A 15591-nucleotide genomic window follows, 5' to 3' on the forward strand; every position below is an offset into this window, starting at 1 on the left:
TCATTTTCCTAGTTAAATTATGCATGAGGTCTCAATGGGGAGAAATGTGACCATTAGCATATCTGATAGGAGTGGTGGAGCAGTTTTCCACCTCTCTGTCCTTGGAACCAGGCAGAAAAGCCTGACTGTTCATCAATACCAGGTCATTTTATCCAGGCCTGCCTAGTTCATCTATACCATTCCAAGGCTCTGCTAATGACACTTGGAGATGTCTTCAACGGGATGGGGGCCCAGAGGGCTTCGACACCGATGTGAATATAGTCTAGCACTGTCTGGTCATCTCTGGAAACCCTTTGACACAAACTGCAATTAGAAACACCTCAGACACACCAGTCTGAAACGAGACACTGTTAAGGACTGGGAGTGGACACAGCCAGGCGCTTCTTGAGTACATTTACATACGTTCTACTGTCTGCGCCTCACAGAGAGGGAAAAAATGTCTTTGAATTTGGTGACCTTTGGATGTGTCATTGGGTTCATTAGAAGAATCACATTGTTTTTACCATGGAATAAAGGTCAATAAAGTACAGCACAAAAACACAAATTAGTTGGAAAATGTTTTATCTTCTCAGTTGTTCGGTAAATTGGAAGCACGGCTTAGAGATCGTTCAAGAAGGGTTTTTTTTTTTAAGTTTGATGTTTTGTTATTATAGCTGTGTAAATCTCAGTTATTGTTACATAATGAAAAACGTCTCAACATGGTTGTTTAAACTAATGATGCGTGTTATTCTCAAACATTGGTAAATGAAGAAATAAATAAAACCAGCTCGGAACCAACTGACTAATATTAAATCAACTTTCAGTCAACCTTATTTTGGCAATACATAGCTAATATTATTTGATATTTAAATAAAATGAACCAACATGGACATATAGCATTGATTCACTGTGAAGACTGGAAGATAGCACTTTCTCCCTTTTCTCTGCGGGCCATTTAGATCACTAAGGCTAGCATTTGAAAAATACTTACCTTGTTATAGAAAGTTTAATGTCATATGCAATTGTTTGACCCTTATGAATATTAAAGGATCCCATCTCTGGCCGATTAAAAATGCATGTGGCATTGTGGTTGTTGATCACGTTTAGAACACCCATGCAAATTGGACTGTCTTCCTGTCAAGGCCTAAGATGAATAATGTAGTTGTGTTGTATATTCAGGGACACACCATTGACAGTCAATTAACAAGTTTGATTGGTGTGTGAACTCATTCTTTTGAACTGTTAATTTTATGTTAATAGTATTCGCTCTCCCTTCTCTGCTGTCTCTCTCCCATCCAGGTTCAACACAGAAATATGTTCCCCCACCACCACAAACCCCCCCAGATCCCCAGTTTCACCTCCCACTAAGAGTAACCAGAGTGGGATCCTTAATAATTGATCATCACACACCTGCTTGGTAGCAGCTATGGGAGTCTGCCTTTAACAGCCAAGGGACCCCATGCTAGACCCTTTTGATATTCAAATTGACAAATTGTAGCTGGCCTTTATGAATTTAGAAAGAAGTGAGCTCTTTTCATAGGGGATGAGCTTGTTAAAAGATTCTGGCCACCCATCCAACCTGATGGAGCTCTTCTTTGTTGGAGTGGATATGATGGCATTTGATGGCTCATAAATGGAACGCCAATGACAATTTGTTGTTGATGTGTGGGAATCTGGCTTTTATGTTAGCCAGTCACAGTAACGCAGGCTCTTGGGTAGATCGTGGTAGTAGGTAAGTGATCCAGTGATTGATCCAAATGCTTGAAAGCACTGGAGGCCTTATCTCCCCTCTCTTTGCCCCCTCACTCGCTCACATTGCTTGCATTTGTCTTCTCTCCATCTCTTGTCACTGTTCCAGTAATTTGCAGCAGCAGAGATGGAAGCAAAAGATTCATCAGAGCTGAAAAGTGAGGCCAGGAGTTGTGATTCATGGAAGGCACATTTGATTATGGAAATAGCCATGATTGCGTCTGACCTCTAAATGGCTATGTAGCATGTTGTCCTGTTAGTGTTTTAAATGGAATTTCTAAATGGTACACGGCCTGCATTCAGGTTTTCAAGATTAAATAAAGTGCCATCTGTGCGGACCAATTAGAATTGAATCCTACAAGAAAAAGTTTAGTTTGAATTGCAGTGAGTGTGGAGGAGAAGAACTTTAGGGGTTGTCCAGTCTCAAAGAGCCCTTAGTAGACAAATTACAGGTTCGTTTTTCATTAGGGATGTCTACTGTACTACACTATAGCTGATTTACATGCTTCATCGTAAAAAAAAAACCTCTCTCCTATGCTGCGGATGGCTGCAATGCAACTACTCGTTCTTCAACAATTCCTCAACATAATAGTAACACAGATTATTCTTTAAAACCCCAAACTAAAAGCTTCTTTGTCTGTGAGTTTGATCAAATTGACCTGTGAGACTTCATTTGAGATGTGTTTGGGCGGTGTGAGAGCATGAGACCAACGGTAAAAACATGTCTCGCTACCCAAAAGCATGTGAGCTGGCAACCGTCTGTACATGTGATGTAGATAACTAACAGAGGAAAAGCCTCGGCCACCAATCCAGCAGTTCAACAGCAGTGTTTTCATTTGGAAGATAGTAACGTAACACACTAAAGCAGCCACCGAAAGCGTGAATGAAGGCCTTTAAATATGACTTTTAGTTCATGCTTACCCTGGTAATCTTGCAGTTAAATACATGACCCCCAACTAGGTCTTTGCAAATTAGTAGAATACCTTGTCTTGGGCTGCTACTCCCTGGAGATCCGGATCCTTCAGAGTAATGCTATTTTCATCTTATCATCGGCATTTATTTGCATTGACCATCAGCCAGTGTCCAGCACTAATGCCATCCAGTCTCGAGCACTGGTGAGCTACAAGGTCTCTAAAGACCTGACCTCCTTAATGCCGCTCCTCAGCCCTATTCGTCTCTCTGCATTAAACAGATAGATTTTTTTCAGGTTTCATTATGCAAGGAGCTTATTTCTAACAGAGGTATTAAAAGAAAATTGAGCTTATTACGTTAATTATGCTTATAAATAACACTGGTGCCACTGAGATATATTGGCAGACCTCTCACTAAAAAACAGCTTGTTTAAGAACTGTGAAATGAGAATGGTTGGTGATAAGATGCTGAAAATGGGGGGGGCATAACTTGTTAATTAATTCACTGTTAATCAAACATGTTTATAATTAATGTTAATCTGATTATAGCACCTCTTTTAGTATTGTACTTTTTTAGAGAAATAAAACAACTTTTTTAATTGGACTGATTGCACGTCTTAAACAGTTCTTATTTTTATGTTTCCATTGTCTCTGCTGGGATTTTGATTTTGAGATCATGAATCATAGTTGTGTTGTGGGTAGCACTAGCATCTCACAGCAATCGTGGGTTCAAATCCATCCCAGGGGCCTCTATAGTCTTTCAATGTGGAATTTGTATGTTCCCCCCATGGGTTCTCTCCAAGTACTTCAGGTTCATCCCATGGTTCGGTGACACACATAGGGTTAGGGTTAAAGTGAATGGATGGATCATGAAGCATATTTAGTGTGACCGTCTTTATTCTACAAGATAGCCTGAGCTCCCCTAGTCATGAATTCTTGTTAGGATGAACCCATACTGCTTCAATAATGTTGAGATTCGGGCTCTGGGGAGGCCAGTCCATGACTGATGTTGTTCCATTCTGTGTTTTTCTATCCACGTTCATTGTGTGGATAGAAAAACAAATGCTGTTGCCAATTAGATGCTTTCCAGATGTACCTCTTTACTGACCTCCTCCATACATGTTGATGATGATTTCATCCATCCATCCATACATGCAGGGTACACCATGGGCAGATTACCAGTCTCTCACAGGGCTAATACAGAGAGACAGACAACCATTTACACTCTCATTCACACCTATGGGCATGTAGTTAACCCCATTAACTGCCTTAGGTTTCATCAAGCAATGACCTCTGGGTTTGCCAAGTGGTTGGAATGAGAACTAATAGGGACATGGTTCTCATCTGAAAAGGGTAAAGTGCCTTGTTGAGTTTTGGGATGAACCTCAAGTTGTGGAGTTCAATTGTCTTGGACACAAAGTGGATGGGGAGATGGATGAATTGGCTCAATTTCTGCAATTGCTGTACCATTCTGGAAAAAGAGAAGTGAGTCTGAATGTTAAGCCAGGGAATTTACTGGTCACTTTACATTCATTCTCTCTGCTAATAGTAAAAAAAGGCTTCCTTAAAAGGGTGTCTATCACTGTTCTTCCATATGAAGGGGGTTCTGGCATCTAGGATGCTACCTGGACAGCATTTAGGTGAGGTGCTTTGGGCATGTTCAACCAAGAGGAGACTCAGACGATGGATCAAGGACACGCTGGATATTCTGAGATTATGTTTCTTGGCTGACTTAAGAACACCACATTATCTCAGCAGAGGAGCTGGAGGCAGGGACCAGAGAAAAGTGCATTTCTGCTTGGTCTGCTCCTCCATTACCTGGACCCAGATTAACTGTACAAGATAGATGGATCCAGTGGATTGCTAGGTTAGACTATGGCAGGCATCGGCAACCTTCAGCTTCAAAAGAGCAGTTTTAGCTCCTCCTACCAAGCAGCAGGAGAAATTTTTTTAAAAATTTTGTCTTTTATTACAATTTTGCTAATAAAATAGATATTGTTATCAGTTAATTTGAAGCAAACTCTAACACCATATATCCCCACTGTTTCTGGTGCTCAGCAGTGACTCCTGTCAGGTGGCTGGTGCTAGAAATGCTCTGCTCCTTCTTAGTTTTTATATGTGAGATCAAGATACTAAACCCACCGAAAGATAATATGCTACAATTATTAAAACATCTAAAAATGCAACTGTATCTATTGAACCAATCCCTTATGTGAAACATAATGAAAACTAAGATTTTTTTTCTTTTTAATCCATGGATATCACATTTTGTGGCTAATGTTCCATCAGATTCTAGCATGCACCCTGCTGATTTCTCAGTATGCTTAAATTTATCTGCATCAATCCACCTATAGATAATATCTGTCCACACATCCTTCAATATGCCCAGCTAACATAGTGGGTTGTTAATGCTTAGTCTGGGTTTTTACCATACCATTGTAACATTTTTCCTTATATTTCTTCTCCAGATCAATGACGTGGTGTTCTGTTCTGGCCAAATTGCTTTGGTACCCTGTAAAATGGAGTTGGTAAAAGCTGCCACCTACACCCAGGCTCACTTGTCCTTCAGCCATATGAAGAAGGTTCTGGAAGCTGTGATTGGCAGCTTGACTCTGGCTCATGTTGTCCAGGCCCATTGCTACACTACAAGGCACCAAGACATCCAGATCATCCGTGCCGTCTGGGAGAGCATGCTGAGAGCCACAGAAGAAGAGAAGGTCAGTCACTCTGGAGTGAGATTTTTATTTGTAAAATTTATGCCAGAGCAATGTCTGACAGTTTTATCATGGTTGCAGAGGAAATATTGATCATACTTATAAAATGTTACACCCACATAAGATGAACACATGTTTAATGGATTACAAGACAGTGGGATCCATGCATCAATGAATAAGTAAAAGAAGAGAAACTTGATTTGGTATCCAAGTTTTTCAGAGAGGCCTTTCAGAATTGTGGTTTATAGTTGTGAAATAAGGCAAGATTTCTCGCCCCTCTTTGCCCCCTTGAGACCCAAGCCGCTGCTACTGATATTTACCAGTGAGTGCACTCATGAAAAGTTGATGATGTGGGAAACGCTGGTGTCTTTGATAATGTGGAGCTTGGCACAGAAGCAGATGTCTTCCTCAGAGCCTCCCTAATCCTTTGCCCCCACACACCATTTTGGAGCTCCGTTCAACTCTCAGAGCAGCTTATCTCCCTCCCTACCCCTCTTTCCTGCCACCTCCCTCCATCCTTCCCTTCATTCTACCGCCAAGGCTTACAACCCCGCTCCATACATCTAATAGGGGCTCCAGTCTCCCTTGGCAGCCCTTCTCCTCCCACAGTAATCTCTCTAGCCATGGGAATAGGGCCTTAGGGAGAAATGCAGGAGCCCACCTCCAACATGTGGCTTGGTGGAGTGGCGAACAGTGTTAAAGAGTGGATAGAGAATTTCAACATCATGTCAGTTAACAGTATTTAATAGTATACCAAAATATAAAATTCCAAATATTATTTAAATCCTGCAGTTGTATATATAAAACTAGAAATTTCTGAATTCTAAAATATAAACATGTCATATAGATAAGTCTAGTATAGTTATTAGGTTAGTGTTGTTCTGCTTGTCCTTGTAACTCACATTGGAATAGAAATTTTAAAAGCATTGACAGTGTAGTGGAAATTTGACATACTGAGTGAGTCATTCAGATAACAGGGCTAACTGAGGACAAAGCTTTGGGGGGCAACCGGACTAGGTTCATGTCAGAGGTTACTGAAGATGTACAACTCCATCCATCTGGTCTCCTTCCAAGCAATGTGTCAGAACAATGAAAATATTCATTCAACTGACCTGGGATTGCTACCAGGAGACCACATTTTAATTTCAACTGACTCCAAATTAAACAACAGTACTTAACAGATCAGGGTGCCTCACCTATAAGCAGGGTGTTGGGTTACTAGCCTAACTCTGTGCTCTATCACTTTTTGTCTTTGGTCTAGCTTTTGACATGTCATCTTACCTTGACCCTCACACTTTGCTCTCTGTGCTGTAGATTTGTAACACACAGCAGAAGAAATACAGGAAACACACATGAAAGAACAAAGACAAGTGCTTCACTTATGAGTAGCTATAAATTAGCGATAAGTTAGTGACTTATTAAACCGAATTTATAAAGCCTTTTCAAAACAAAGCTCAAAATAGTTTTGGGGGAAAAAGATACAGTTGATATGTAAATATATGCATCTCATTAGCAAAAAAATAATAACAACATGCTGTGTGAGGTTAAAAACTGTATACCGAATGTTAAAATATTACACTTAAAAAATAGTTAGAAAAACGTGTTGGATTATGTGGTCTTATTCTTTTATATGCAAAGATATAAAGGCCCAACAGACCTGTGAAGTGCATTTTTATAATAATAAGAAACACCAGTGCCTAGTGTGTTTGTGAAGCTAAAGGGCCATGTTGTTGTTGTGCGTTGATAATTTCTCTAATCAGGTGGATGAAGAAGCTTGCAGGGTTAATTGGGAGCATACTGGAGTCGCTACAAGTGTGAAATTGTATTTACGGTGCATTAAACCACAAAGAGCCTGTTTGTCTGTGTGCATGTGTGTGCACAAGGGTTGATGAACAGGGAGATGTTGATGTGATAAGTCAATAAATGTTAAACAGACATCCCTTTGTTTAGCAGCAATAGCTTCTAAAAGCATGGCAGCTTTCAGTTGTTGTTTTTTTCTCTTTTTTTGTCTATTAAGGTTTAAATGGAACTTTATTTGCACATGCACAAACTTCGAGTTATTTTGCAAAAGACGAAACGTTCTTAAAGAAATGTTTGGTTTTGAAATTTGGAAATAAAACACTGAATTTGCAGTGTACAAAGTTTCTTTTTTGTACACCACAGTAAACATGCTTACTACGGGAGATTTAAGGAACTGTGGCCTCTGCTGTGATTTTGAAATACCCTCATATTCTTCCACTTTTCACCTCACTGACATGGCCCTGTGTGTTTCATTTACCAAAACAGTCTGATGAGCTTCAGAGTGGAATCTTGAGAAAAGAAGAGTGAATGAGGGAGTGAATGGGAAGGGATATTATAGCAGACTGACAGCACTACAGTAAGTGCTGAGGCATAGAACCACATGCTGAAGGCATCCTGCTGGGCAGGAAATGTAGGGGAACTGGCTAAGCAGAGCAAGTCCCATCAGCTCCCTGCTGTTCCCCGCCTTTACACCACTTCCTTATTACCGTGTTTACCGTTCGGCTTTCACGCCTCTTGGCCCTCCAACCCTGCGCACGCTCCAGGCACATGGACATGAGTTAGAGGGAAGAAAGTGGGGAGAAAGAAAACAAACATAAGCAGAAGCAGGTCACACCCCATCAGCGTGGAGAGCTGAGCGCAGCAGATTCAGACTATATGCTTTTACCTGCTGCCTACAGAGCGAGCACAGGGGGAGTGTTTGCCTGCCCTGCAAATGAATTGGCATGAAGTAATGAGCGTGCTAAGTGGCTGGCGTATAGCAGAATTGAACCATCTACACACACACAGCCACCTGTCAGCCTGCCCCACTTGCCTCTCCAGCACTCAGCTCCACCATATATCAAATTAGATTTTTTTATTAGTTTAATGTAATTAATAACCTCTTCCCAGGTAGACGTGAGTTCTTCCCCTCTCAGTCCACTGCAAGAGAAGCATACTCTGCATCCACAGATCATACACACAAATGCAGAAACATACACAATTTTGTTTCTAATTTAAACAACCGCTGAATAAACATCCCATGAATTATAACATGTATGCATGTATTATAACATGAATTGTGGTACATCGATTACAAAAAGGCAAAATGAAGTAGATGTAACATTAACAGACAGCTCTAACAAAAAGTCAGCAACTCTGCTGCGACAATAATGTCCTGCCAGAGGCTAGAGCACTGCGCTGAAGTCCCTCCGATCTCCTTGTAGACAGTCGGTGGGGTATAGCATCTTAGCATTCAAGGCCCCGCAGGGTGGCCTTTAAGCCTGGCTGAGCAAGACCCCTCTGTCCTGTCATTCTTCTCTTCAGTTTCAGCTCTCAGTCCTATGTTCAATCACTATTGACAAGTGGAGAACCAGTTCCCTCTAGGAGAATACCTAGCCTGAGCCAGAAGTGCTAATATAACATTTATCAAAGCATAGGACACGTATGTGTGCTGTCACTTTGTCTGACATGCTAAGAGGCTTGAGATCACATGGGAATTGTTCTGCTTCTCCTTCTGAGATTGTTATTGTTGATCGCTGCAAGCTAGCGCTCTTCAAAATCGGTAAAGAGTAACGAAATCTTAACCTAACCTCTTTACACACACTCATTGTGGACACCTGCATTTTTCATGTTTTTTTTTTTTCTTTTTCTAACTCTCCAAGTCAAGAGGTTAGCTGTTGATACACAATTAAGCATTTGCTGAAGTTTAATCTGAAGGTAAGTGCTGCTTCAGTGAAGCTGGCGGTTTGGGTCATGACAGGTTTGTCTGCTGAAGGGACAAAGAGGCCGCCATGTGGCTTGTCAATGATTTCTTCTTTTTGTGAGTGAATATCAAAATAAAATGTAAGTAACCTGTTATTATTCTGCACTTACGAAGTGGGGTGTAAGTGGATGAAAATTGATCCAGCAAATTGAAAGGGGGGGTTAAGTGTTTTTGCCCTATCGACTCTGACTGAAATGACGGTTATATAAAACACTCATTTTTCTCCCATTAGCAGATGAAGCCACAGCCAAGTATTATTAGAGGGCCACATTGTAGCACTGCTCCAAGACATTTTGTTAGTGCTAATGGCCCTCAGTCCAGAGAAGAAGAAAAAAAGGAGAAATTTTGGCCCTGTAGTTAAATTCGAGGCCATTTCTCTCTAAATGTGTGCGGTGAAACTGCCGTCACATGTTGTGGATGATCTTCTTAGAAAGGTGAGAAGTCATTTTGATAGGACCTGCCATGTCAGTGCATGAAGCTCAAATGAATGCATTTATGTGTTTTATTAATGGTGGCTGCAAGCACGATGGATTCTTTCTGAATTGTTTGTACACTATCATTACCAAGGGTCACCTCCCAGTCTCACATTAATTGATAGTCTGTCAGTCTTTCAAGTAAAAAGCCTGTCCTAGTGCCGTGTGGTAGCATGTGGGATAATGCTGATGGAGTAGTGTTTTTGTTCCGAAGACACAGCATGAAACTCAGCAGGAGGGCCATACATTTGATTGTAGTGCGTAACACAACATAGTATATAATTTGCCACCCAATTCATTTCAGTACCATCTGTCTACATTGCAGGACTTGTTGTGGGACTCTGCGATCAGACGTGTGCCGTTATTGGTCGTTGTGGTACCTGCCTTGCCCAAGGGTGCAGCCGTTGAGCTTCATGCAACTGCAGTTCGTGACGATCCCACCCAAAGGACTTCCTGTCACATGACTACAAAGATAGCCTGTGGATCAATAGAGTGTTACACTCTACTGTCTGCTGACAGCCATAGTGCTTCGCTTTCACTTTCCCTGGCTGTCCATGGTGATAACTCGGAGGCCACTGATGTAAAGCATGTAACAGAAGAAGTTGGCACTGCATTCAGGAAAGCCACAAAGAAGATGGATGCTAAGCTGGTGCCACAGTGTGCTAGGGTGTTCTTCAAGTGCAGCCACTCACTGGCACAGCAGATTGTTAAAGGTATGTCACGGGCTTCACTTGTAACACTACACACACACACACATACGTGCATTTAAAGTGATCCAATATTTGCGCCCATTAAGAGGATTTATCCTAAATAGGCTGCTTTGTTAGAAGGAACACGTGTGAGATATACTGCTCTTCTGAGTTAAGCTGCACATCACTGTATTAATGAAAACAAAGTGACTCGCTGTCTCTCTCTCTCTCTCTGTGCTCTTGTTTCAAAGAAAGTTTGAGCTGACACTGGTTAAGTCAACATAAAGTATTGAAGGAAACAGTCTCTCCTGAGGATCTCCACTCCTTCCTGTGTTTAATTATTATAACTCATTTGTTGTGTCTGCACTGTGTACAGTAACCCAAGCAGCTGGCAGTCTTTTGTCATCATTACACTTTCATACGCCGCCATATCGTCGTCCCAGGATTCTACGTTCTTGTCAAGACAAACGTGGAGCGGTATTTGTTTTATCCTGAGAGATGTTCTCTCGGAGGGAAAAAGGGCGATGAGCACATCGATCACATAGGCTCAGTTGTCAAGTCATCTCTGAAGCAGTTAATTAACATTTTTGAGTTTGTGCCAAACCAGCCATCTTACTGTCATTTTTAGCCTTGACATAACTCATCACTTTGAGGATGTGAAATTACAGTTACCAGAAATGAATGAGAAAAAGGTTGCTCTGTTGAGAATACGTCTTGATATATGTGTGCCAGCCAAACAGAGCTATTTGTTTTTTTTACCTAATTATATAATTGCTACTGAACATTGTTTCATGATATACAACTCTTTCCATTTGTTTCTTGTGTCATCCACAACAAAAGGAAAAGCTTGTTTTTCCAGATTTTGTTGTTTTAATAGAAACTGTTAGCCGTGTTACCGGGTCATTTGTGAACTGGAGCAAGCTCAACCTAGATATTTACCCTTGACATGTTTGTTTCTTTGATTATGGACCGCACACACTGCTTTCCTCAAACCATTTACTGACTCATCATTGAGGTGGAATCTGCTCCCGTACAGCACATGCACAACTAAGCCCTCGAAGCTTACCCATGGGCTTTTTTATGGGTCACAGCCTGTGCTCATTGGGTGATGAATCCAAAAAGTCAAAGGAGGAAAAGTAACACCTCTGGCGCAAGCAGTCACAGTGCTGCAACTGCCGCTGACAGCGGGCAGACAGACACCACTGGAGCAAAATGTGACTGCACACCCCCTCCTTTCTTTGGTTGCGTTAGGATTCACAGTTGATAGACATGACATATGGTTCGAATGAAACCTTTAAACATCTTGTCTCAACTTGTTACTTACGATAGAAAGGTTCCTTCAAAGATAGAACCTCACAACTCAAGAAAAGAAATCTTTTTTTTGATGGACCTAAATAGTCTTATTTTACAATAAAAGAAAAAAATATATAAATTGAAAGAAATCCATTATTTTGCATAATGAGTAACAGAAATTGAATAAAATAAAATGTAGGTAATTTAACAATATAAGCCTCAGAACTGACAAGAGCTACAGCTGGGCGCAGTAATTCTCTGTGGGTTCATTTTTACAAGAAAACTTTCACATTACAAGAAGTCATGTGGTTTGGCGTTAGCATAGAAAGATTGCTAAAGAGAGGTGTGCAAGCCTTGTGCTCCTCCGGTTCCTCGGCTTCTCTCTTTACTCTCTTCGGACTAAATAAACAATTTTCATGAGCCAACACTTGCTAATTACCACCTCGTTTACCGGTTAATTTGACCAGTTTGGAAGTCAGTGTAGCACAACTAAAAACCACTGGCTCTGGGCCTTAGCCACGGCTTAAAAGCCCCACAACCCCAGCAGGCATTATCCATTCCACACAGGAAGACCCCTTTTCTTTCCTCCCCACCACAGCCTTCACTGACACCCCTCCTTCTATTCACTTAGGCTTACAATATTTATGTATTAATCGCTTCAAACAAAATGGCTGTTAATGTTTAGCATAAAAGGGTGTTGTGGGCATTAGTAATGTTTTGGTTTTGAAAACAGCCTTTTCAGCTCCCTGTGTGTTTGCCGTGAAGCAGAATAATGACTGGTCCTCTTGGGTAGATGGTTTAGTCTCATCTTATGCTAATTTGATGGCTTTTTGAATCTTACAGCTTCTGTCCACTGAGCCTCACAATGAGGCTCCCCATGTAGCCCCAAAAAGGGGGGCGGGGGGCTAAGAGACCAGGGGAAGGGGATTGGGTATATGATGGGAAGTACTCATTGGACTTTGTGTGAATTTTACAGAAGCATTTATAGGGACAGGAGGAAAGAGGCACTCTCTCCTTGCTCACTTTTTATCTAAAAAGACCAAAGGAAAAAATCCCCACAAAAATTGCATGGTCATTCATGTCACCTTCACCCCCCTCCTGCCTCCCATTCATGCATGTCTGTGCACACAGACACTGAAAGTGACTCTCAAAGAGAGAGCACAATTATTTCCTATCCATTGGTACAAAGATTAAAACATCCTGACATAAAACAGGCTTAGCGCACAAGGTGTGATGAAGGGTATGTTTCTTCTCTTAATAAAACCATCCCCTGTCTGTGATCGCCATAGCTCGTTCAGTTGTCAGCTTGCCATCTCTAGAGGATCCCGCTTTCCAGGGTGTGCCACATGCTCTGATAACACATATTTAGGCTTTTAATGCCCCCCCACAAAAGGCCTATGTTCAGTGGGGGCATTTTAAGCTGTAGTGCATATTAGCTAATTAGGGTGTGTGGGCTCTTTGTAAGGATGTCTGACATGCTGTGTGTGTTTCAAATGAAAGAGAGTGGGGATTATTAAATAGTGCAGAACTACTCTTGTAACCTCTGTGTCCTGATTTCTCTTTTTAGAAGTTCATACAGATGTCACAGAGTACTATATAGTACTAGTAGATGTTATCAAAAGAGCACTAGTTTGTTTTTGACCACTCAGACTGAAGGTAAATCATCAGGAATTTATTTTTGCCAAATATAATTGCTAATGTAACATAAGTGAGGTCAGTGATGCTACACTTACGACAGCGTGTTTCCCAGATGTTTAATTCTACGACCTTGCTGGATTGTAGTGACCACACCCAAGACTCATCCGACGTGCTGCTAAATCAGAAGAAATAAGGCAGGACAGTCAACCATGAGACAGGAACACTTGTGACCAATTAGTGCACAGAGCAGATGAGGGAAGGACCAAAATCCCAGCTGGCTACTGCTACATAGACAGGCTGTCATCAAGAACAGCCTCTGAGACACTCAAAGAATTCTCACATGTCCACTGTTCATCTGTAGCCACACACAAACGTGCGCACACACATACACATGCTCTAACAACATGTCTCAGCTCCAGCGAAGCTGAGTGACAGCCCCAACACAGTTTCCTAATATCCCCACTCAACAAGAGTAAAGGATGCAGTCCACTAGATACCCCCAACAAGCTGCTCAATTGTCCAAAAGGGCAAATTGAGACCCTTTTAGCCCCCTGTAGGCCGCATGTGTCTGTGTATGTGTTTGGTCATATGTGTCTCAAAATTTGGGAGGGGTAGCCTAGAGATCAGTCCTTGCTTGACCATATGTTTGCACTGCAGGAAGATGAATGAAGTGGGGGTGGGCAGCTGCAATCTGCCAAGTATTTAAGAATGCCAATAATTTGTAAATGGGCCATGTTCCCTGGTCGAAGGGTAAATGTAGCCTCTGTCCTGGGACACCCCCAGTGGGACATCTATGTGAGAACATAATGTTTAACTCCTGCGAAAGTTCTAATGAAACTAATGCTTTTCTTGTCCTCACCCTTTTACCCACCTCCCCAAATCTACTTTTCAGGACTTGAGGAAACTTTAAGAAGCTCAGTAGCAGAGTCCAGTCCATCCATAGCACTGGTTCCAGTCCTGGACTTGCCTGACTCCCAGATCATCCACCTGTCCTGCTGGCTCAGTTTATAGAATCTCAGCCAGAGTCAACAACCAGACTGAAGCCATACACAGCTCTGGAATTTAGTGGAGCTTTTCTGGAGGAAGACACTGACAGACTAACACCTAATGACTTACAACAGGACATCAGTGAATGTGGAAAAAGAAAAACGGCGTAACTGCTCATTAATGTTTGACTGTTTTTTTTGTTTTACAGCTCGTTGTTGAAAAGCAAAGCCGTATGCGCCTGCAAGTGGTTTTAACAGTGTGTGGTTTTGAGGATGTGTTTAGTCCACTTCAGACCCCAGAATGAAGGCCAGTAATCCCCTTTGTCCTCCACTGGAGACATAGACTGCAACAGCTGTTATTCTACCTCTGAGACAAAGCTTATAGAACTTCCACAACCTAAAGCTGCGTGCCAAACAACAAGAGAGTGGAGTTTGCAAAAGGAGACACTGGTAGCGTCTCATTCCATGTAGCGATAAACTGTATCCTCTGATATGTCATTGCTTCTGGTAGAATTTCTTTAAGCACGCTAGCTAACACCCCTCATAAAGGCCACAGCTGAAACCATCTGCTCCACTGCAAACCTATAGATTTACTGTGCGACTGGCTTGTGGCTGTTTTAAGTGCATTAGAATGAGGTGAGAGTTTTTCTCTGTCTCTCATGCTCTGTGAGATTCAAGGTGTGTTATTATTGTGTAATAGGCAATCAGCACCAAGCACCTGAAAAGATTAGGCCTCTTTATGTTTTCTATTGATTCTAAGGCTGCCTGGTTAATAGGAGAAAGACGCTACCACACACAGCTGCAGGGCATGTGTGTGTCCTGTGAACGTAAAAGTGTGTGTGTTTGGGGTGCAGGGGGTTGTCAGTGGACACAGTGTGACAATGCGCAAAGAAAATAACACTATTAACCATTGCTCCTGGAGCTTTTCTTTTCTCAAAGATCATGAACTGTATTGATAATTTGAGTTGGAATACATCTTCACTCCAGCTATTCTCTTCATCGCACATGTGATGGCGGTGGATTTGAGTGGGCTTATCGATCTTCACCCAACCCACCACGGCGCTGTTTTGATTGTTGTTATCAAAAATTGAACAACAGAGGTGGCCAATAGAGCCTGAAGAATTTTATTGAAGGTTGAAAAAACACAAACAAGCAATTATTCATGAGAGCGAGCGAGCCAATCCCCCATAAATACAGAGCGTGTTTAACTTTCACCTGCTTGGTTTTTAAAGGGCCCAACGTCAGGGAATTTTTTTACCTGTCAAATGTGTATCAATGTTGTTTTTTTGTACGCTGATTTTTGTGAGTCAAGTAAATAGCTGTAAATGTCATCCACAAATTTTTGGCTGTATTTTAATGTTGTCCATAAATCTTTAAATATAAAAATCTGAATAAA

At 41.6% G+C, this 15591-nt stretch overlaps 1 protein-coding gene across 1 annotated transcript in view; it reads left to right on the forward strand.

The window, feature by feature from the left end:
• Positions 1 to 15591, forward strand: part of dph6 (diphthamine biosynthesis 6) — a 56915-nt gene extending 41324 nt beyond the window's left edge. Inside the window, exons 13-15 of the mRNA XM_063499885.1 lie at positions 5108 to 5356; positions 9915 to 10302; positions 14102 to 15591. Of these exons, the coding sequence (XP_063355955.1) occupies positions 5108 to 5356; positions 9915 to 10302; positions 14102 to 14220 (756 nt within the window). The 3' untranslated portion in view covers positions 14221 to 15591. The remainder of the gene's footprint in view (positions 1 to 5107; positions 5357 to 9914; positions 10303 to 14101) is intronic.

Source organism: Pelmatolapia mariae, linkage group LG16_19, assembly GCF_036321145.2.
Source record: "Pelmatolapia mariae isolate MD_Pm_ZW linkage group LG16_19, Pm_UMD_F_2, whole genome shotgun sequence".
NCBI lineage: Eukaryota > Metazoa > Chordata > Actinopteri > Cichliformes > Cichlidae > Pelmatolapia > Pelmatolapia mariae.